Source organism: Anopheles coluzzii, chromosome 2 (genome assembly GCF_943734685.1).
Source record: "Anopheles coluzzii chromosome 2, AcolN3, whole genome shotgun sequence".
NCBI lineage: Eukaryota > Metazoa > Arthropoda > Insecta > Diptera > Culicidae > Anopheles > Anopheles coluzzii.
Genome location: NC_064670.1, coordinates 55,897,032 through 55,920,362, shown reverse-complemented (window position 1 = coordinate 55,920,362; position 23,331 = coordinate 55,897,032). Strand labels below are relative to the sequence as shown.

Genomic DNA, 23,331 nt, shown 5'->3' with positions numbered 1-23,331 from the left:
TTGGTGTTAAAAAGCACTTTAATTATTAATTTTATGTTGCTTATTTTGGCCCGTTTTGACAGCCATTTTGATGCGACGTTTAAACAGAGCAGCCATTGGCAGTTTGATGGTTATAGCGTACGGTGCGAACTATCTTACAAATATTTATTTTTCTCTTAAGTTAGTGCATTGTTTGTCGTAAAATTGGTGATATTTGGTACAAGAAAGGTCATATTATGTGTCGACATACGCAATGTAGTGTTCTGATCAATTTTAAAAGGAATATTCAGCCAAATTCAAAGTATGTTATTGTTCCGAGTTTCGGCAGGAGCCCACAACATTGAGCTGTCAAAAATGAACATTTACTGTGTACCTATTTTCGGCAGCATTTAAAGTGAAAAATAACTTGTTTATCGTGATTTTAAAATTCCGAACAAGTTAGAATATTTAATTTATTCTAAATAGCATAAAATCTTTGATATACACCACTTTTTCATTGTTTTACTGTTCTGATTCTCTTAATCACAAAACCTGCCGAACGATTGGCTGACAGCAAAGCTGCCGAAAAAAAGCACAATTTATTTGATATTTTGGAAAATACGTAATGAAATGGTGTGAAACTTCGTATATGAATATCAAATAAGTACACTTTCACTGCAAAATTGTATTTTGTGAAATTTTTTACCGCATTTGTGCAGAATTTCACGTTTTTAGCTACCCTGTCGAAAATAGGTACACTGCCGAAAACTGGTACAGTTACCCTACTGATTTTTTGTTTGCTGCAATAAATGCTTTGTAATTCCAATTAAAAACTAATAATTTGCATGAATGAGAATGAAAGTCAATTTAAATATTAGCGTTGAAGATGACCTTTTGAAGATGAACGGAAAATGTGTTTTGGTTGTTTGAGCCAAACAAGCATTGTTCAATTAAGCATTCGAAGAGTACGGTTGTTGTCCTCGGTAATGCAGCTTTTCGATTAAATGTATTACAGCTTGCTTCCGACTTACGCAGTTATTGACTTATCGTTCAAATGCACATAGAGCGCCAATGTCTCGCGCGAGGAAAAGTAGCTAAATTTTGCAAACAGAGCTACAGTAGAACGTCGATTATCCGGGGACGGATTAACCGGCGGGCGGCTTAACCGTGCGCATAAATCTGACAGCTGTTCATACGTACGGCGAAAGTTTGCAGCGATAATCAATTGGGTAACCAGTTTCTTGTGCAGCTCTGTAGTGTCTATGGGTATTTTCGAAATTCATTTTTGTTCATGAACAGTTGTTAAACTTACTGTTATTGATTAAAATAATATTCTTCTAACGATTAATCGATTGATTCTAGGTGAATTAATGATAAAACTAGTGAATTTCATATTTTTTATATGCGTTTGACATTTCTTAGACCATTATCCGTGCAAATCGATTAACCGGCAACCGTCCGGTCCCGAGCTGCCCGGATAATCGACGCTCTACTGTACAGGCGGTCCCCGAGATACACGGTTAATGGGGACCGAAAACGGCCCCAAAATACCGCGTATCTCGAATTTCCGCGTAAGTCGAATCTCGTGATTTCCAGCTAAAATATCATAAATTTTCGTGTAATTTTGCAAGTAGGGGGCGGTTTTAGTCACTGTATGAATTATTTGATATGATTCTGACTGAATATAACTGTTTTAAACCTTTTGAAATAGTTTTGAACATTCGATCAAAACGGAAATTATTTGGCAATTTGCAATTGATGTGTCAAATCAGTACAATTTGCTCAAAGAATTGTCAAATTTAGAAAACCGCGTATCTCCGAATCCGCGTATAAGAGGTACCGTGTATCTCGGGGACCGCCTGTACTTGTCTTTGGCGATACTTCTTTATTCACACTGATAATAACATTACACGATAATAACTAAAAAGACACAACTAACAATACACTTTAAAACATTACAAGGCCCGTACTCCCGTTACGCACACCAGCCGCACCGAGCGCCCCTGCCGAGAGCTCTTGCTCGATCGGCGCGCTAACACACTCCGCCTTAGTATGTGCGACAGTGTGGATGACACGTGTGCGTGTAAATGGGTTTAAGTCTAGAATGGACCATACCCCCATAGCAAGAACTGACTACCGGGATGCTGTGATACTGAATAAGTCTCGAAAGCCTGTAAAGGCCGGCATGTCCGTGTAGAACGTTACACCAAGTAGAAGAAGAAGAAGTTTTACGTAGCACATTGTTCCATATGATCAAATGAATTCGCCATCTTTGATCTGGATGATCAATCGGCTTGCCAATTAGAGCTTTAGTTCATTAACTCTTTGGGGAATACTTCCCCAGGGGTTTCAGATGTTGCGGATAAGTACGCATGTTGGCAACATACAGGGTTTTCCAAGTCTCTCTCGAATGTGTACATCATTATTCACCGCATCCAAGATATTTTTCTACAGTTGTCAAATAGTGTATTTGCTTCAAAATAAAATTTCAGTTTTTACACATGCTTTTCAACATATAACAAAAAATTGTCAAAGTGTGTTTGAATGTTTGTTGTATGATGGTGTGTATTTTTGTGTGCGACAAAGTTTTTTAAATCATTTAACGGCCTAATGTCAAAATCTGCTTTGATATCTACATGAATCTACGAGGAATAACAATCTTACATTTTTCGTTGAATTTATTTTTACAGTAAGTAGCGTTTTGCATTTCTACACAGAGCGTTGTGTTAGTGGTTTCGACTTAAATAAAGAGTGCTGACATGTTATTCAAAAAACAACGAATAAAATGATGTTTTCTTTATAACACTCATTTTCTACCATTTTATCCTACTAGCCAAAATTTATTCTTATACGCTTTATTGATTTGATCTATATTAGGTGCTCGCACTTCTATGCAAACATATTTTGCTCGAATTGAACAATAATTTATCATGAATTATTAAACTATCGTTTCGCTAATCACATTAACGAACTGGATTGCTTAGTAGTGTGCAGTTTGTCCATCAAATTCTAGATTATCTGAAGAAAATCAGGTTCTGTGACTACGTTTTGCTTATACATTGGTATAAGCATTTCCGGCGTAAGATGTTCGTACATCGAGTGGCCAGTCAGCCAGAAAGTCTGCATTGTGCCCTTGCCCTTGACGTCAACTGTTCCTCGCAGTTTGATCTTGAATCCTCCGAGTTTGTCTAAAACCTCTTTGGTGCTCTCTGAGATATGAATCTTCATAGCTGAAGGAAGAGAATTAAGAGGATGAATTGCATTTTTTTGTAGAATTAAAGTGTATAACGACGCTAGCACACTTACGCTCCCCTGTCGACTCCATTCTGGACGCAGTGTTTATGGTGTCCCCAAACAGGCAATATCTTGGCATCGTAGTTCCGACTACCCCTGCCACACACGGTCCCGTGTTAATACCGACGCGAATTTCCAAGGTTCTGTTCTTCATATGTGGTATGGTGAATCCCGAAATGCCACAAACCAAATCCAACGACATCATGGCAATTTCGCCGGCATGCCTATTCCCATTCCGTTGTGGCAGTCCCGATACAACCATGTACGCGTCTCCGATGGTTTCCACCTTGTACACATCGTACTTCAGTATGATCGAGTCAAACAAACGGTACAGTGTATTGAGCATGATAACCACCTCCATCGCGCTGCTGCTAGCCGAGATGTCGGTGAAGCCTACGATATCGCTGAAAAATATAGTCACTGCATCGAACGTTTCTGCCGGCACTTGGCGCTGTTGCTTCAGCTGCTTCACTACGGCCGGTGGCAACATCTGGTAGAGCAGACGGTCCGACTTGCCCTTCTCCATGCGCAGCTCCATCGTGCGGGCCATCAGCTTCGTCGAATAGTTCTGTATCGTGCTGGTGGCTGCTTGTATCATAAGCACCAGTATCGGACTTATAATAAGGATAACCACCACCAGTCCGATCGAGATCGACTGATGCCTTCGCGCACTTTGGATCTCCTCCAGGATCGTTTCCTTCACGTCGGTCTGAATCTGGTCCTGCACCATTTGCAGATTCTTCAGCACGGTTGTTACCGAATGATAGTACTCTACGAGCGCATCCCGGCGATAGCCGGTGGAAATGTTGATCAGCACCTGCGTGCGCCAGTACTGCATCACACTAAACTCGGCCTCCGATATGATGCTGAGCGAGGTCATGAAATTCTGCGCTGAAGCGATGTAGTCCAGTGCGGCCGCATCGCGGCGTATGAATTGAGCGTAATCGGACAATCCCAGATAACCGTTGCAAATGAACTGCAGCACTAAGATCGCAGCAATGTTGATGCTTTCGATGGCTTCAATCAGATTTTTGTACACCACAAACTGGCGCCAGACGGTTGAGCTAATCGAGGTACCGGTACTGCGTACGATCTGATTGATTACGTACCGGTTAAGCGCATTGTACGGCTCGAAGTATTCCAGCCCGGTAAAGGTTTCATTTTCGGGCGTTTTGATTCTAAAACAGAGGAACAAATAAACAAAACAAACGGACAGTAACATCAAGCTTTGGTATGGCTCGAGTGAGCGCAAAAATTATGCCAAAAAATTACCCAAGCATAACATTCCTTGCTTTGCTTGAAAATTTTTCGAAACACAATTTTAGTGAAACGGTCCTGAAGCGAATTGAGTGTGGCGCGTGCCAATTGCAGCATATTCACCTCATGTCGGCTATCAGCGTGTGGTTTGCAGTGCCCGCCGGTAGCAGATAATTAAGATCTTCGCCAAGATGGTTCAGCGCATCGTTCGTGTGCTCGATGGAAAGTTCGACCTGGGTTCGATTCTTGCCTGTCAGCATGTAAAACACCAAACTCATCCGTTCGTTCTGGATAACGTTCAGCAGGCGCGTAATGTTAATCGTTAGTGCCATCTGTGAAACGGTTACGAAACAATGGTGCGCGGTGTCGGTCAGAGTTCGTGGGGCCACGTTACTATGCTGATAGATTAATCACGTACCTCTTCGTTGGCCGATATTGTTTCGCTGTAGGATTTCACGTGTTGCTGTAGCAGCAGCATATTCTGCATTACGACCGATGCTATCGGTATGAGCAGCACAATTAACATGTGTGTCATGAACAGCTTCCGCGCATTTCTGTGCAACGAGAACGTTAATTAGTGTGTTAATATTACGGAGGATTGTAACATGTAAGGAGTTTTGTACTGTTTCTAATGTCATAAGTTGGGTTGTTTTTGTGTTTTCATCTTTGTAACCTTTACTACATCTGTTACGTTCGCGATTATTAAATTCGTAACGGACGTGTCAAATTGTAAATTCGCGTGGTGCGCGATCACCTTAATCTAGAAACCGGGTACGCTACGTGTAAAAGCGGAATAAAAATGCGTCACAAAGACTAACATGCGGCACTCACGCGTACGTACACTTATGTGCTAATTATCCTCGGAAAAGATACACTAACACCCTAAAAATGTATGGGCTTCCGGGGGTATAAAAGGGACCGAACTTTTAATAAACAAACCATTCGGATTTTGCAACTCTAAGAAACCTCGTCTTTTTTAATTTTGCATATTCGGATCAAGAAAGAAATCTCTCATCCCTCTTCACCCCCTTCTGCGGCATAGGCTCCTCAAATTACTTGAGAGAGCAACTAGCGGGAAGGTTAATTATTGGTGTCGAACGGTTGAGAAGATCGCTGTTACCCGAGCGGGTTTGACTTACAAGGCCGCATCCTTCGCGTGGCCCACAGATCCGTTCGCCGTCGTAACATTTGGTGGCTCCAGAGAGGAATCTTCCTCATATTTGTATGGTAGAGAGATTTGCCCGTGGTATGAAAGCTTCCGCAAATTCTCTAGCCCTCCACATTCTCACCGAAGAGAAATTTCTTCGCTCCTAGACGAACCTATCCTCGCTCCAGAGGAAGCACTCACACTAGGAGGAAGACAGTATCGCTTCCGATAGGATTGCTTCCGCTCTCCACCTACGCACTCACGCATACGACTCCACTAACACGTGTGCAGCTCCAGCGAGCTGCGTATGCGATACGTGAGAGAGCACTACGAGAGAGCTCCAAGGGAGAGCCCTTTGCGCACCGTTGAACCTGTGCGACATCGCACACCCACACCACTGATAAAAATCTGTGCACTATACACGCACACGAACTCATCGACACATTAGCTACGTCATGACTACGAAAAGAAACCTTACCCCGTTCGTCGATAACGACAATGGTAGCTGCCGCTTATGCAGCCGGATTGATGATCCCAATATGGTCCAATGCGACGAATGCGATCGCTGGTTCCACATGGCATGCGCCAAACTGAGCCGGCTGCCTAAAGCGGACGAACCATTCTTGTGTATTAAATGCACAAAAGATTATGCAAAGATTAAGGCTCCAGCGCCGACCGGCTCTGGCCAAGAAACGGCCATCGCAGCCCTAATCGAAGCGCTTAAAGGTAGCAGCTTAGATACAAACACATATCTCAAACGCTTGACCTTTGATCAGCTACCTGATTTCGATGGCAAGGCCAAAGAATGGTTGAAATTCAAGCGTGCGTATGAGGAAACGACTAAGCAGGCTAAATATACAAATGTTGAAAACATGACCCGGCTTCAACAAGCCCTTAAGGGAGAGGCGTATAAATGCGTGCACCGTCTATTTCTCGAGCCAGATAACGCGCCGGAAATAATTACGAAGCTCGAAGAGCAATTCGGCAGAGCAGAACTCGTGTACGACGAGCTGCTTAAAGACGTGCAAAACATACGTGTTGAAAATCAGCACAAAATACCTGATTTGTCCGACGCGATTCAGGACATGATCACTAACATAAAGGCAATAAATATGCCTATGTATTTACAAGACCATCGCCTCGTAAATGAGTTGGCTTGTAAACTGCCTACTGATAGGCATCTAAAATGGATCGAATATAAATCCACCAATATCAAACCGGGTGTTCTTCCATCGCTGGAAGATTTTGGCAAATGGTTGCTGCCTCAAGCAAAGGTACTTAAAGAATTGCCAAAACGGCCAGAAAGGCCAAAACACTCGATGAACGTTCACCAGTCTTCAGCGCACAACACAAAAAGACCGTTCAATCACAACCACTTTGGTAACGCACAAAACAATTCACCGGCCACTAACACATACGCAAGAAATGCAATAGATTACACCACACAGAATTGCACAGCCGCACGAGAACGCGGCCCACATCCATGCGAAGAAACGCATCACCATTTGCACTTCACAGCCGATGCGGAGGAGAATTGTCATCAAGAACAAAAAATACTTTACCAAATTGTTCCGGTCGTGTTACGCAACGAAGATAAAACGCTGAAAACATTTGCATTGTTAGATTCAGGGTCATCATTTACGTTGATCGAGGAAGAAACAGCTAATCAGCTTCAGTTAGAAGGGCCGACTGAGCCGATTACGATGACGTGGACGCAGAATTTGTCCATACGAGAGAAAGAAAGTAGGAGAGTAAGTTGCCTAGTGAAAGGAGAGAAGGAGAAAAAGGAACGGGTCTTGGAAAAAATGAGAACCGTGAAGAATCTCCAGCTCCCGAGGCAATCAATCAATTGCAACGTTCTCAGAGAGAAATGTCCTCATCTGAGAGGAATTGACATCAGCGATTACGAGAGCGCAAGGCCAACTATACTAATTGGTCTCGATCATAGCCATCTACTAATACCACTAGGGCGCAAAATGGGCCGAAGCGACGAGCCAATGGCAATCAAGACCAAGCTGGGTTGGACTGTCTTCGGGATGAACGTGAAAGGACACGAAGCGCCTCATAATCAGCCGATGATCCACTATGATGCAGATAGTACGATGATATCAAAAGAGATCGATCGTGGAAAGGAAATAATCCAGAAACCGTTCGTGGAAACGGTACCGAATCGAGCTTGGTCCGAGGACCAGCGTATCGCGGAACCAGATGAAGAAGATCGCGGTATATCGATCCCCGTACTTCACCATCATGAAGCTGTGGTTCCAGATTCTTCTATGGCACCCTTGCCATTGTGTGGAACACATCCCCACAACCCCTCACCACTACACACCGGTGTAGATCATCTTGAGCCCCCTGACATCACCACGCAACGAATTGTCGAGAGGGAAGTGCGACAACCCTGCCCAGGCGAATCGGCAGCGGTTCTGATGGAGATGAGGATCAACCCACAACCATATGTACATCCACCGCTTACCAACGAGGAGGACGAGATCCTGTCGAGACGAGGAATTGGCTCCCTGACTACAAAGACTCTTCGACACAGGGGGAGGCCCCACCGACGGAGGGCTTTGCTGCGGCCTGCGATTGGGCTAGCGAGCAACGCAGGCAGCCAGTGAAATAATCGCTCACTTTTTTTATTTTCGTAATTCACGAGAATGAATTACGAGGGGAAGGATGTTACGTTCGCGATTATTAAATTCGTAACGGACGTGTCAAATTGTAAATTCGCGTGGTGCGCGATCACCTTAATCTAGAAACCGGGTACGCTACGTGTAAAAGCGGAATAAAAATGCGTCACAAAGACTAACATGCGGCACTCACGCGTACGTACACTTATGTGCTAATTATCCTCGGAAAAGATACACTAACACCCTAAAAATGTATGGGCTTCCGGGGGTATAAAAGGGACCGAACTTTTAATAAACAAACCATTCGGATTTTGCAACTCTAAGAAACCTCGTCTTTTTTAATTTTGCATATTCGGATCAAGAAAGAAATCTCTCATCCCTCTTCACCCCCTTCTGCGGCATAGGCTCCTCAAATTACTTGAGAGAGCAACTAGCGGGAAGGTTAATTATTGGTGTCGAACGGTTGAGAAGATCGCTGTTACCCGAGCGGGTTTGACTTACAAGGCCGCATCCTTCGCGTGGCCCACAGATCCGTTCGCCGTCGTAACAACATCATTCTATAGATGTGCTCGAGGTCGAATTCTTATTCGAACCATTCCCTATTAGCCAGTACAGACTTGGCATGACCTCGTAGGTTATTAAGCAAAATAATTGTGTATTTTTTATTGTAGTAATCACTTATGATAACGTACAAAAGCTGTTAAACTTGTACAATATTGAGCATACGGAACCACGAAATGCAATATTTCATCTTTATTCATATTTAAAAAACACGTGTACAAATTCTGCAATTAAATCGCTTTGTGATTTTCGCTATCTTCATTAAATATTCTGTCCGAAACAAGGCATCACAAAATTGATTTGTTCTGAATTTGGCGATGCTTTGCTCGGTATGAGTGTGTGTGCGTGACGCAAACGCCAATTCGAACACATAATTAGATATGAGTGTAAGAGAGCATATGTGCAATATGTAGTGCAAGTTCCCATGAAGATGAAAAAAAAAAACGCGGGAAAATTGCATTCAACGTCAAACGTGCGTTGTTGGGTGGAAGAGTGGTGTCTCCACCCACCTCATGGGCCTGCATAACTTGTCGGCGGTATTCTATCCAGCACGATTTAACCCGAATTTTACGCGTGGTGACACGTTTACCAATCGTAATATGCTGGCTCACCTTGAACTGGGGTTGAATTTGAAGCACCCGTACATCGTCACCTCCCGTTCGAGGGCCACGTCCGAGCAGGACGTCGACTGGCGCGAAGTGGAGGTCGCGACGGAGGGAGAAGATTTTAGCGATAAGTCCCGGGCCCGGGACAGCTCGCCGGGAGCACCGCCCACCGTCCCAGTGACAAGACGATCCAGCTCGAAGGGACATCTCGGGCTTTTCGATTTGAGCCCTGCCGCAACGCCACCGCCGCCGGTTGGGTAGAGGCCAACAATTGGCTTCTCGGTCAGGACCGGTTCGTCCGGTGGGGGATGGACGGTCACCTGTGTTCTCTCCAGCTTCGTGCAGCGGTATGGTATGAGATTTGTGGTGCTAGATGATTGTAATACCACCACCGCCCGGGGTTGATTCTGGATCAATCGATTTTCACAGCCTCAGCGTACCGGGGCAGGCGCGGGGCGAATTTAAAAGCAGCTAGCCTAACCGGCAACTGTTTCCATGGTGGAGTCCTTGGTGAACATTTGTTTTACCGTTCGGTCGATTCGCTAGAAACAACATTAGCTTTGCTGTGTTCCCAAAGCTTTTGTGTGTGCTTTAACAACACTAGACACGTGGGGTTTGCCTTCTGTTTGATTGTTAGCATCTATAAATTGTTCAGAAATTGCGATGCATCCACGTGGGCAAACGAAATCCACTCACCGGAACTGGAGAAGAATAATAGAGACAAATAAAGGCCGTACCACTCTCTACATACACATGTATAAATGATCAGTCACAAACAAGCCTGACAACCCCTCCGTGCCCACACACCAACACTGACGCACACAATCACATCCGTACACAAACAATGCTGCACACTGTTAGATTAACCGGCGGAAAATAATCAATTCCTAGTGCCGGTCGGCCGGATGCTGCCAACGAATCCGAGCGTGCGGCGTTCACTATGCGGCGTACGAATGGAAACTACACCACTGCAGGACACGACCGCGTGCTTTTATACATATTCGTGAGCCATGGAGCTTTGCTCTCGTTCCGTTCGTCATCGTCGTCGTCGTCGTCGCCGATGGAGCCGATAGAGGCCCGAGAGCAATGGTTTCAGTGCCGGCATGCCGCGGCTTGATACCCGATGTCACTAATTAGACTGCCAAACCGGGAACCGGCAGGCACGACAGGATGCACTACCGATGCCGATCGCAGTCGGTAGCGGAGTAGATAATGTTATCATTTGAGCTCGTGCAGAGTCACCGTCAGCCGTGCTGCCCTGCCCCCTGTCTCTGCGGCGTTTCCGCTCTTTGGTGCCTGTAAAACGGCATCATCCCCAACGATGATTTTTCCCGCCTTAAGAGACAGAATGGCACAACCGAATATCGGATTACTGAGCTGGGGAAATGGAAGGGAAGGGCTGATGGTTTTGTGCACGTGAATCATACCAACCGGCACGGACACGGGGTAAGCTTGTCGCTGTTCTATTGTTTTCGCCGAACCCAACCCGAACCGGTACAGAATAAATTGGCTACATTAGCAAACAGGTAACTGAATACAGCCACATAATTGGTCCTTTACGCGCAATTAACGGTCAGCAGTATGGGTCACAAGGGGGAGGCAGGAGGTGAAGGAGAAAGAGCCGGATGCCTGAGCCGGATGCTGTTTGATAAGAACGGGAAACGACAAACCGCAAACGCATTCGTTCTTGCGCTTTCATTATTGCGCTACCGGTGGAAAACAAATCCGTGCCGGTCATGTATCAGCTGCAGGCACCAAAAATAGGTAAACCCGCCAAACCATAAACCATAACATTGTCATTTGGTTAATGAAGTGTTTTGTCGTGAAAAGATAATAATATTAACATACGCATACCTTCCCTTCTCGGACAGTTATACGCCCGCCTGATTCAACGCAACGCAGGTCGGTGCTTGGATGGTGGTCGGCCACGAACATAATTGTTCTCATCACCTCTGTCACCTGGCTACTAAAGTGGGCTTTACACGTTGCACCCCTCTTCGGCACGACCCTGACACTTCGGTAGAGGGTTGCATTAATGGTCGATTAGCTGCATCCCAGCAACATTTATCAGATCGTTTATCGTCACACTGTTTTGACATGAAAGCACGTATCGCCAACGTTGTTTCGTGCGATCAGGCTATTTTGTACTCTCCAGTATAGGCGATACTGGAAGTAGCAATAGTTGAAGTAGTAGTTGGGCAAGGACACTTGTGGGACGAAATACAACACCGAAAGCCTATTTAGAAAGAGATAAAGCTTATATGACTGCATTTGTTTTTACAATGTAGTTCTATTTTTCTTTATTTTTGTATGGGTTTTTGAAACCTTACATTGAACATGTGGGACACTCTCTGGCGGTTAAAATTGATCGGTTAGTAATGTTATTTGCTTAAATACGAGGCATGTACCGAATTGTTTATAGCAAGCCAAATAGCAAACGCAATATTTGATTTCGTACACCAATTGTTACAAAAGTTACACCAATACATTAACTGCACCATTTTGTATCGTTGTTAATAAACAAAACTTCTACCCTTTCAAGCTGATCCATGTGCTTTGCATGCTCGTTCTAAACCTTTCTCTATTGGCTATTACACAACTCATAAAATAAACCATGCTTCCGAAGCTTTGCTGCAGTCGGTAATTTCATCATATCAAGAGCAGCTGTTGCTGCTGCTGCTGCTGCTGCTGCTGCTAGTTCTCTTGATTCATATAGGCCAGTCGCCAGTCGTTTGGTGTTTCATTAAACTATTTTTAAATACACCGGCTTCATATCCGCAAACCAAGCTACCTCTCCATGACTATTGTTCGGGGTTGCACCCTCCTTGCACGTTAGCCAGTATGTGTCCATCAGGCCCTTGCCCTGGAAAGCAAAGAGACGCAAATGGTAGATATGTATCAATGGTTGATAATATCGAGTTTTCTTTTCCGTTCGTTAGTCGCACCATTCGCTTACCTTTACATCGATCAATCCACGGTGTTCCGTTTTGAATCCTCCCACCTTAACCAGCGCTTCGTTCATTTCGGCAGAAATGTGAATTTTTAGAGCTGTGAAAAGAAACAAAGAACAAATTGGACACACAAAAGGTTGGAATAACGTGGGAGGTAGATATTGTAAAAGAAGCGTAGCGACAATCCCAACCTTCGCCCGTAGACTCCATGCGGGATGCAGTATTAACCGTATCGCCAAAAAGGCAATATCTTGGCATTTTTGTACCAACAATACCAGCTACCACAGGTCCTGTATGTATGCCGCAGCGTATTTGTACCGGTTCATTGGCCCTGCAAGAATAAGAGCGAGAGTACTTTGTTTTTGTTTTGTAACTAGTAGTGTTGCTACTTTGTGAGGTGCCAGGCGCCTCCATCGTTAAATTATGAGAGCTTTGCACTAATGTTCAAAAATAAATTCAATCCATATCTTTGGCAAATGTGTCGTAATATCTATCTTTTTTTTTTAATGACTACCTTTTCAGGGGTAGGGTAGTGTAGAGAGGATAAAAATACAAAATAAGTAATATGTAAAGCCTTTAATGTGTCTTTTAGCTTTTAGCTACTGCAAGACGATGCAAGACGGATGGCTATTGAACCATGGCAATCCGGCAGTCTCCTGTTAGAATACACGGTTGTCGAATGAAATTAAGACAAATGACAATTTATTTTTAAGACAATTTATAATGCATTTGTTGTCAGCAAAATCAAGAGTTTTGTAATACCAGCAAATATATAATCAATACTTAAAGTGCAAAATTGTAGTCACTCCTCCTGCGTTGTAAAAAAAAAAAAACAAAACGATGTACTTTGCGGTGAGAACGTTACACTGCCTTACAATCATTTACTTTTTACAGACTCGCTACAGCAATGCCGGTTCGGCATTAGAAGACTTTTTGGATGTTTTTTCAACTACAGGTATTCCCCGATATACGCTATTAATGCGGACCGAAATCAATAGCGTATTTCGTATATTAGCGTAAGTCGAATTTCAAGGCTTTCAGTCAAATTATGACTAATTTTCGTTTAATTTAGCTTGAAATGGTAAGTTTTTAGCCACTAAATTAGTTATTCAATTGGATTTCAACTGAAGATTACAATTTTGTTCCTTTTAAAATGGGTTTAAAACATTCGACAAAAAGGGAATTTATTTTGAATTTGATTTTTAATGTGTCAAATTAGTACAATTTGCTCAAAGAACTGTCAAATTTAGAATGTAGCGTGTAGCGAAATCGCGTATATCGAGTATGGCGTATATTGGGGAATACCTGTACAGATTGATATCCGAGCTGCACAAAAAACTAAGCAGAAGTTAATTATATTATTTTTTCGTTAGTACGTTCAAGAGTACTTGAACATTTCAGTACACAGTTGGAAACAGTTTCAAAAAGATTAACCATTTTACATATATATCTAATACAAGGCTTAACAATAGCATATAGCCCCCATATTCAAAATTGGAACCAATCAGCCTGTTCACAATTAACAATCATTAGCTATAGGTCAATCATTACGGCACAGATAGATAGTCCATCGAATGCTAGAGCCCACGTTAGCGTAATGCCAAACAAGAAAAAGCAGTTTATACCGCCGTTCGTTAAGTGCCCCTTCCTGATCCTGCTATTCCCAGGTGTGTGTGTGTGTGTGTGCGCGTGTGTGTGTGTGAAATGCTCTTACTTATGCGGTATGCTGAAGTAGCCGGAAGCATCCAATAGATCCAGAGCCATTGTTGCTATTTCCGCCACATGTTTGTTGCCTGCCGTATTCCATTAAACGTTGCCAGCAAGAAGGCGGATGTGAGGCGATAAAGAGAAAATAACAATCAAGTAAGAAAAAATACAGGTACAAAACAGGACACATTTTCGTTAACGAATCACAATTTGAGTATCTGTTTCGGAAAGCAAAGCTAGCAATGAAGTGTTGGGTACTACCACCGTTTTTCACCGGCAATCCGGAAGCCACCATGTACGAGTCGCCAATGGTTTCGATTTTGTACACATCGTAACACTCAATGCGCTCGTCGAACATCCGGTAGATGGCATTCAGGAAGGAGACCACCTGTCGTCAACAAAAAAAAAAAGATTGTCCGAGAAAAACAGCAAGAGAAATTTTTGGGTTAATATCAGGGACGCCGCAATGGCCACACGAGAAGGGCATCCAAGCTATCCTGTCACTGCGGTTGCGTACCTCCAATGGCGTGCATTCCGCAGCAATTTCGGTGAAGCCAACGATGTCGCTGAAAAATATCGTCACTGCCGAGTAGTACTCCGCGGGGACAGTTTGGGCCTGCTTCAGTTGTGTGGCCACCGTTGGTGGTAGCATCTGGAACAGCAGTGAATCGGATTTACGCTTCTCTCGTTTCAGTTCTTTCGCTTTGTGAGCCAGATTAATAGCGTACAGTTGTATGGTTGCGGCCGCATTTCGCACCAGTATGATGATGATTGGAGAAACAATAAGAACGACCACCAGGATGGCAATGCCGAAGGTTTCCATGTTGTCTGCCGACTGGAGTACTTTCTGAACCTCATTGCTAGAGATCGCCGACCGGCATCAAAAGACAGAGCAAAGCAAAACATGTTAGTAGTACCGAGGGAAATCACTGACTGCATGTATAAGCCACAAAGAAGAGCGGAACTTGCGACGAATCTCCCGCAATGTTTAAAAACAGTATGCAATTTTAAAAATCAACTTAAAGATTTGTATCATGCCTACAGTAGTGACGGAAAAAAAAGAAACATACAAACACCAATACAACGATACGAAACGACCTCCACCACGAACCGTATGATCGACCGCAACGCTCTCTGCAGCTTCCGCAGTTCGTCAATGTAATACGCCATAGACTCGTAGTACGAACGTGCATCAGCCACGTTTCCTTCTCGTCGCAAATTCTTCTGGATGGTTTTGCTCCACTGGGTTATGTTGCCGTAGCTTCGCATCGTGAGTGTGATGTTCCGATAGATCACTTTCAGCGATGGAACAAAATGAAGCGATCCATTCAACAGGTCCCGCCCGAGGATATCATGCTGCACGTACTTGATGTATGAATCGGGCTTGAGATATCCACGACCATAGTAATTGATACCGTACACCGAAGATATGTCCAAGCTTTCGATGCTACGAAGCAAATTCTTGAAGCTCAACAGAAACCGCCACACCCCGCTTTTGTTCGCATCCTTTATCTGGTTGGTAAGATGCTCCAACAGTGCTGCGTTAGCGGTCGTGTACCATCGCAAAATCTGCGGTACTGTACTGTCCTCGGTGCTGATGTTGGCGCGAAACTCCTGCAGTGTCTCGCGGAATTCGCTCATGTTAAGCCACGTTACCTCACCGTTGTTTGGTTGAATAGTGCGTATCGAAATGTCAGGCCAGGACGACATGTTGTCCAGTGCCAGATCTGTTTCGAGAAACGTGTCGTTCAGATTCCTTCGCAATGTCATCCCGTTGGTATAGATGTAAAATGCCACGTCGGAACGTTCTTGCTGCAAGCGCGTCACGACCTTTCCCAGGTCCGTCGCCATGGTAACCTGGTTTTCGATCTCTGTCACCTCCATGCGGTAGCTAACGATCTCGATCATCTCGTAGGAAGTTTGCACAATCAGTGCTAGGATTGGTATAAATGGAAGAATGATCATCTGCATTTGCTGCAGTTGGCGACCCCGTTTGAAGGCCGGATTCTTCGCTTCCGCACTGCAGCACATGTTTCCATGATAGTGCTGCTGTGTGCTGACGTCTTCAGAGCTGATCGATTTGATCGAAGAGCTGTCGGTGTGATGTGCTCGAGGTTTCATTTTTTCTGAAATAGAAAGATAGTTTTTATGAGTAACATTGTTTTTAATGTTGTTTCCAAATAAGCACATTGGAATCCCGCACAATGAGTTTATACCGTTCCAGTGACTCACTGGTTAAGCGAAAAACTATGTTATGCTGGAGGATAATTTTTTCCAGATAATTTGTTTAAAAAGTGAGATAATCGGTTCCAAGACACAAACAATTCTGGTAAAAATGTATGTATGCATCTGAATACTGAAAAATGTCTTTAGAATACCAGCAACTGGTAGAACATGCGTCTATCAAATGTTAGTAATGAAACGCAAGAAACGCTCATAAATATATCACACACTTATTTCAACCGATCGTGATCTTGATTTCAGATAAGATACCAGAAAATGTATCTTTTTTTTCAACAAGTATTATTGCCCCAAACTTTAAATATTAGATAACTATCATTTGGATCATCATACATTTGACAAATGGTAATATTACTCTAAATATTACTTCTAAACTCTCAAGATGTGCCTATGTAACGAAAGTACAAGCACAAGCACAGGATTTACTGTTTATCATCTTTAGTAACTAGGGTACTTTGTCAATTGTTTTACACTTAAAGGTTTTATATCTTGTGTGAAAGTGAACGTGAAATTTTGTTTTTTTTTGCAATACTTCATTAAATATGTATCATAATATGGCTTATCTACACCAAAAGAAAGGATATTCAATTCTCCAACTATTAGGCTCGTTAATTATATTGAAATATAGAATTAAATACATTTCCTTGCGACTCCTCGCTGGATTTTTTCACCGTGAACAAGACGGAGAATCACAAGGAAATGTATTTAATTTATTAATTAAAGTGTTATATGTTATCACTAAATGTTTTTAGTTTTTAAGATGATTTAAAATTGCGTGTGATGAGTTATTATTAGTTATAATTAAGTTATATTTTTAAGAACTTTTTTTGAATGACTACACAATTAGCCATTTTTATTACTTGGAATAAAAAACATTCTAATTTTATTCACCGCATAGAAATATAAAGATGTAATGAAAAATAAAAATGAATCAAATGAAAAAAAAAAAGATTACATAAGGATATTATTATTATTTATAAAAAATGATGAAAATGATGAATGATAAATGAATAATGAAAAAATGAAAAAAAAATAATGGTTCCTTTAGTGTAAATTATATAAGTTGAGTTTAATATTTTTTTATGACCATCTAATCCATTGAAATGTGTTTAACTAAAATGTAAACACGTTTTATAACATTAGCATTTAAAAATATGTGTTCTATGTTAAATGTAGAACTTTTAAAAATGCACCATTTGTTTATTGTTATCCTGATTCGCACCACGGATATGAAATGCTTTAATTTTCGTATTTTTTTTTTTCGTTCTCCATCAGTAAACACATCACGTCCTTGAAATAGGGGGAAAAAATGAATGCATGTTCGCAGGATATAGGATTTAAAAAAATCTCCTCACCATAGTATATATACATAAGAGTCGCTGCGTTAGTTGAGCTACACAATATGACAGAAGCTACCGTCCGCAAGAGATAATCGAGGGCCAGCGCGGGAACGCAAGGATGAGCATAGGCCTCGAGGTCGGTGTCAAAAAAGCCTGTGATGCCAATGTGGAAATTTTATCGTGTACCATCCCCCTACCATTCCGTGACTTTTTTCCAGGGTTAATGAAGCGATTTGGTTTCAATTTTCTCGCGGCACAACAATGCCCAAAATATATTCCATACGCCCAGCTGAGCGCAGCGCAGCAAGTGAGATTGGTAGAAAGATCTTCTGGAGTTTTATCTACTGATATCAAACGGTATCAGATTCCCGAATTGTGTTTTTTGTTAAATTGATGCTATTGCTTCAATCCTGTGCTCAATTTTCAGGTTATTTATGGATTAAGAAAGGTTTATACTGCAAGATACTTCGCCATGTAATCTAATGAAATCTTTGATATACTGTTCAAAGTGTTAACTTACTATAGTGATATACTTACTAAATCTGTTAGGATACTAACTATTAAACATGTGTGCTACAATTGACACGAAATATGCATTATTTACAGCGTTTATATAAGAAAAAGTACTTTGTTTTAAATGACTTTTGTTGGCTCTTTGCATCATATCTTAGCTGGTTCTGATATGAGGTTCTTTTAAGAGGAAAACAGTATTATCCTACAAACAGCGCCGCTTTGTCTAGTCATAAAATAACGCAGTATGAAAAAAACGTTAATACCGCCAAATTTTACTCCTTTCCTTCCTACGACACATGTGGTTCAAAAACATACGGCACCACAACGTAGGCCCATGGAAAAAAAGTTTATCACCTTTCCATGATCTACCCTATACGCGGCGTATCCATTCCGTACAAAGGGTGGTAGCCTTCGAAAACGATTGGTCAGCATGAATTGGTTCATGATGGATGTTTATCGCTCGTTGCTTGTAGGAAGGCGCGCTTTGGCGTGCTCGTTCATAAAGGATTCTCTTGTCATGGAAAATGTCAACAACATAAAATGTATTTTCAGTTTCCAAAGATGTCAACACGATGCTGTTTGTTCAATGCCACGACTGGGATGGCAAAATCTAATTACAAGCGCTGTCCGCAAAAGTCTAGAAAATCACGAACATTCGCATGAATAAGCTTCCGCAATCTAGGGCGTGTTGTTCGATTAATTTATATTACAGTTGTAGTGCTTCCCGCAAACTCCTTCATTTGTTCATGGCAGGGTTATTGCAGGAAAAGGCAAATTATATATACCTAGCTTGGGTTATATTGCATTTAACAATACAGATACAGTGGAAATTTTGTCGAACAATTATATCCCTAAGTTGCACATCAAGCTGTTCTACATCCCTAACATTAACGTACATTCGAGCCTATTTGACCAAAGGTCAAAGATCGTACTATCTCGGGTCATCTATGAGTAAAAAAAACCTTGGCAACAACCACCTTCCACAGTTATGTCTAAGACCTCCATCAATCTCACTTGAAAATCGTAATCCCTAGCATTTCAAAACATGAGCTGAAAGAACAACTCAGAACCATGCCTAACCTCTCCTCTCAATGCGTTTATGTGTAGCATGCAAAAAAAATCAGCCTTCACCAGAATTAAACCATCCCATGGAAGCATCCCGATGGAGAATTGCAAAGAAAAGATCGCAAGGGTCGGAAAGCTAATCGCAAAGTGTCACCGTAAAGAAAGCCGGAGGAAGAGATAAATTTAATTAATTCGTTGTCTAGCTGATTCTTCTTTATCTCCGTTACCACTTTGTGGGATTTGCCCAGTGTTGCGCCCATATCCACAGAGCACACAGAGCAGGCACGAGTTTTGTCTTCTAAGCTAACACGCTTTCCGATCTAAACCAAGGTGGTGGTCGTTATTCCGACGTCGAAGATGGTATACTGGGCGAGACTCGATTCATTTTATGCTCCACAGGTAATAAACATTGATGGACCGCGTAAAGAAAGTACACCACACCAACGACTAGCCCAACATTCACTCGGTCCCCGTTCAAACGTCCATGATGATGAGTAATATTGCTCCGTCAGTGGTGCAGTGGTAGATGTAAACTGTTGCGTTGGCCAAGACGTGCCTACTGGTTCAATGCACATTTGCAGCACTAATCGTGGAAAATAGTGAAGCGGATAGCAATAGTGTAATATTTGCCAAGGCGCAAATAATCATCATCGACAGTTTGATGAAAAAGAAATGAATGGATGATGCATGGTTGGGGAAGAGTCCACTATGAAGCACGGACACTGCTGGATAGATTGGTGCATAAAACATTGCAAACACGCGATAAATTATCCTATCGTATTAGCGTACCCAGGAGCCCATAGATAGTGTCCGGTACGTGTTCGATATTTTTTTAGTAAGCTAAAGAGCAACAGGTTGTAAATAGCTGCTTTTAAAGTGACCGAGTGCGATAATTATCGAAGTAATTAAAAAAATAAAACTTTGGGCTACAGTTTCATCCAACGTCCAATATAAAAATGGTGTGGATTGTTGTAACTAATTCGTGTGAGGAATTTGTTGAATATTTAAAGTATCAAAATTTACTGGAATATAAATAAATATAACGTTTGCAAGAAGCTTTATTGAAATACGCAATAACGTAGAAAACCTATGGTCAATAGCCAAAACATATTCTCGTGTTTGCATTTAAGAATAGTTGATTGATGTCAATCTCTGTGTCAGTCAGTATTGATATTGAATTCCACGAATAAACGTAAAATCTAAAAAATTAGGGGATGGAGGGTTCATCTCAGAATAGGATGATCCTATTTATCGCTGGATTGCTGATCGAAGTGGATCCGAGATATCGAAGGAACTATTGAAACGATTTTTTTTCTGATAAAAAAATCAAAGCAATGCACCTAATGTAACAATAGAATTTTTATTTTACACACCAATTTATGCTATAAATATTTATCGAGTTTTTATCCAAATTTTTATTCAAATCAATATAGAAAACGGATTAATTTAAAATATGCATCAAAATTTCTTTGTAACACATAACATAAGCATAAAGTATTTTTATTTGTTTGTTTTTGTTTCCAGCGAAAATAATACCACATATTTCAATTCTACTGACATATTTAGTGTTGCATGCCAACTGATTGATGTAGATGATAGTTTTGGTTTTGATTTTGATGACTAAGATGTTTGGATTGTAAACGTCAATCGGTACCACATATCTGAATTTTTAATATATTCTTTCAAAAAAGTGTTTCAAATGCGCAATTTTACGAACGTATTGAACATTTCATCCATTCTTGAAGAAAAAAATAGTACTGTAATCAGAATGATATTAGAAGATCTCTTCTTTTAAAAAACTTCTTCCGTTTTGATAGCTTGATAGCCGTTTTGGTACAGATTAAATAACACTGAACAATCATTTGGCCAAAGCCATGTCTTCCAATTATTATATTCAACATAACTTCTTATCAGAGACTTGTGAATGAATCATAAATTACTTTGTAGAAATGTTCAACATTCTGTAAACACTCTTCTCTATATACACTTTATCGTATATATTGCCGAAATTGTCTACAACAATCAAGCCATGCGATATTTACACTTGAAGCTGGTCCCGCCCTTTGATTAATTTTCAGTTTTCAGTTAATCTTGTCTATTGTAACACTTTCAGTTTTAGTTTTTGTACAAAGTTCAAGAAACGATGTTACGTAGTTTTTTGTTGCACATTGAACAATAAATGTCGAAATAGTTCTTCTATCAAACGAAGAATTCATGAACAAAATTATCTCGAGAAGAAGAAAAAAATGTAAAAGACACAAATGCATCCTACCACCCACCTAAAGTAGATTTACCGAAGAATCACCGTTATGGTAACGATAACGGTTTCCTATTTTGAGACCGTGTCTTGCGTGCCGAATGTGGTTGGAACGTGTAGAAACCAAACTGTAATCCTTCGCCTGCCGCTTCTCACCACCGTATTCTCCGGGGACAGTTTTGTTGAAACGTATTACATATTTCACGCCACGCGGTAAAGCACAACGGCACCGGCATCTAGGTAGCACGTCGACGTGTACCTATCGTACCGTCACACTGATCACTCACCGTCCCGTTTGCGTTCGTGCACTTGCTTGAATATAGAATTTGAATGACTATGAAATTAGATTAGATGAAACGACACTGGTGCCGGCTGCCTTGAGATGAGATAGCAACTGATATGGAAGCGATCCCGCTGGCTAACCATAGCGTTAGGACCAACCGATCCGAACTCACTGGACGCGTGCGGACGACTGACTATGCCAGCGGACTCGTTGCGTAGTAAAGACATCTTCATCTCAAACCGAGGTGACGAGGATAGTAAATGTGCCCACCGAAACACTACAGAGTGCGCCACCAGTTGATCACAGTACCACCGTTCGAACCGGTATAGGCGGTTCATAGGACTACGCGGACTAACACACACACACAAACACACAAATACATAAATACTCACACACAAACACCCACATTGGTCGGCACAAATCGTCCGTTAGACTGTGTGACAGCGTGCGGCGCGCGCGTTTCTCCCGACCTAGGACGACAGGATAACGAACACGCCGACGACGGCGACTAGTGTAGACACTGTCGCGGATAGGACCATCGATGTACTACCACCCCACGGTACTTTTCGTTATTTGAGGAGCCATTGTGTGTGTGTGTGTGTGTGTGTGTGTGTGTGTGTGTGTGTGTGTGTGTGTTGTCCGACGCACGGTAGGGAGATGACAGGGACGCGGTTACGAATACGGAAAAACAAATTCATCAACGAGCCAGAGGACAACGACTGCATTCGGCAGCAGTGAGTGGTTGTTCTGGTGTGAAGCAGTAGTTGGAATATTTTTATTTTATCTTGCTATTTCATCACCGCTGCTGGAGCCTTTCGCAATGCGTTTTGGGCTTCCTCCTTGCGGTATACTGTCCACATGTCTGTGGAGAGGGGTCGATACTGGTACTGGTATGAGGTGGTGGTGTAACCATTCAGCGATTCTGCTATCGCAGTAAAGCTATTTTTATCGCCTTACTGAAAAGCTTTGGGAAACAGCATGGAAGCGGTTATGTTTGTATGTTTGCACGAAACGCCACTACACTTCTTCTTGGGACAATTTATTCTTTTGTCTGTAAAAGGCCAATTTTGCGGGATGGGAAAAGTGTGGGCATCTTTCATCAGGCCGATTCGCAAATCACAGATTAACTGTGATAAAAGTGCGTAAAGGATCGTTGTCGTAGTTGTAATTTTACATTTAATAAATGACACAATGATACTTCAATTGCTCTGTGCATGAAATGATAAACAATAGAGCTATTGTGTTGTTTGGTTTGCCTGCAAACTATTTGCTACATGGAGAAAAAACTAAAATAGCGCCCTGGTCGTCCGGCAATTTATCGTATACGGTTTACGGTTCACTTGCTTCACTAAAGTGTAGCTGTCGATGTAAATAAATTTGAGCTGATGTGTCTTCGTGCATGCTTGGCTGTGCGGTGAAACCATACATCCATAATTGACACACGCTGCTGTGTGTCTGGTAATATTGCACGCCCTGCTGCAAGAAAGGAAATAATTGACCCAACCGAGCATACCATTTCATC

At 42.1% G+C, this 23,331-nt stretch overlaps 1 protein-coding gene across 1 annotated transcript; it reads right to left on the bottom strand.

The window, feature by feature from the left end:
• Positions 1 to 1,326: 1,326 nt before the first annotated feature.
• Positions 1,327 to 22,436, bottom strand: LOC120961143 (uncharacterized). Its single transcript, XM_049605105.1, has 13 exons — positions 21,549 to 22,436; positions 15,222 to 16,236; positions 14,628 to 14,970; positions 14,375 to 14,498; positions 14,118 to 14,196; positions 12,595 to 12,734; positions 12,409 to 12,500; positions 12,202 to 12,315; positions 9,459 to 9,787; positions 4,928 to 5,063; positions 4,633 to 4,841; positions 3,265 to 4,430; positions 1,327 to 3,188 (listed from the first exon to the last, which is right to left on the bottom strand). Exons 2-13 carry the CDS (start codon positions 16,229 to 16,231, stop codon positions 2,968 to 2,970), a joined length of 3,963 nt encoding a protein of 1,320 aa, XP_049461062.1. The 5' UTR covers positions 16,232 to 16,236; positions 21,549 to 22,436; the 3' UTR covers positions 1,327 to 2,967.
• Between the last annotated feature and the right edge of the window lie 895 nt (positions 22,437 to 23,331).

Excerpts from the sequence above, each read along its gene's own strand:
- LOC120961143 (XM_049605105.1), bottom strand. The coding sequence starts at position 16,231 with ATGAAACCTCGAGCACATCACACCGACAGCTCTTCGATCAAATCGATC. Across the intron at positions 9,788-12,201 it reads AGCCGGTGTATTTAAAAATA|CTGGAGAGAACACAGGTGAC; the intron begins GTTTAATGAAAC and ends CGCTGCACGAAG. Across the intron at positions 3,189-3,264 it reads AATGGAGTCGACAGGGGAGC|CTATGAAGATTCATATCTCA; the intron begins GTAAGTGTGCTA and ends CTCTTCCTTCAG.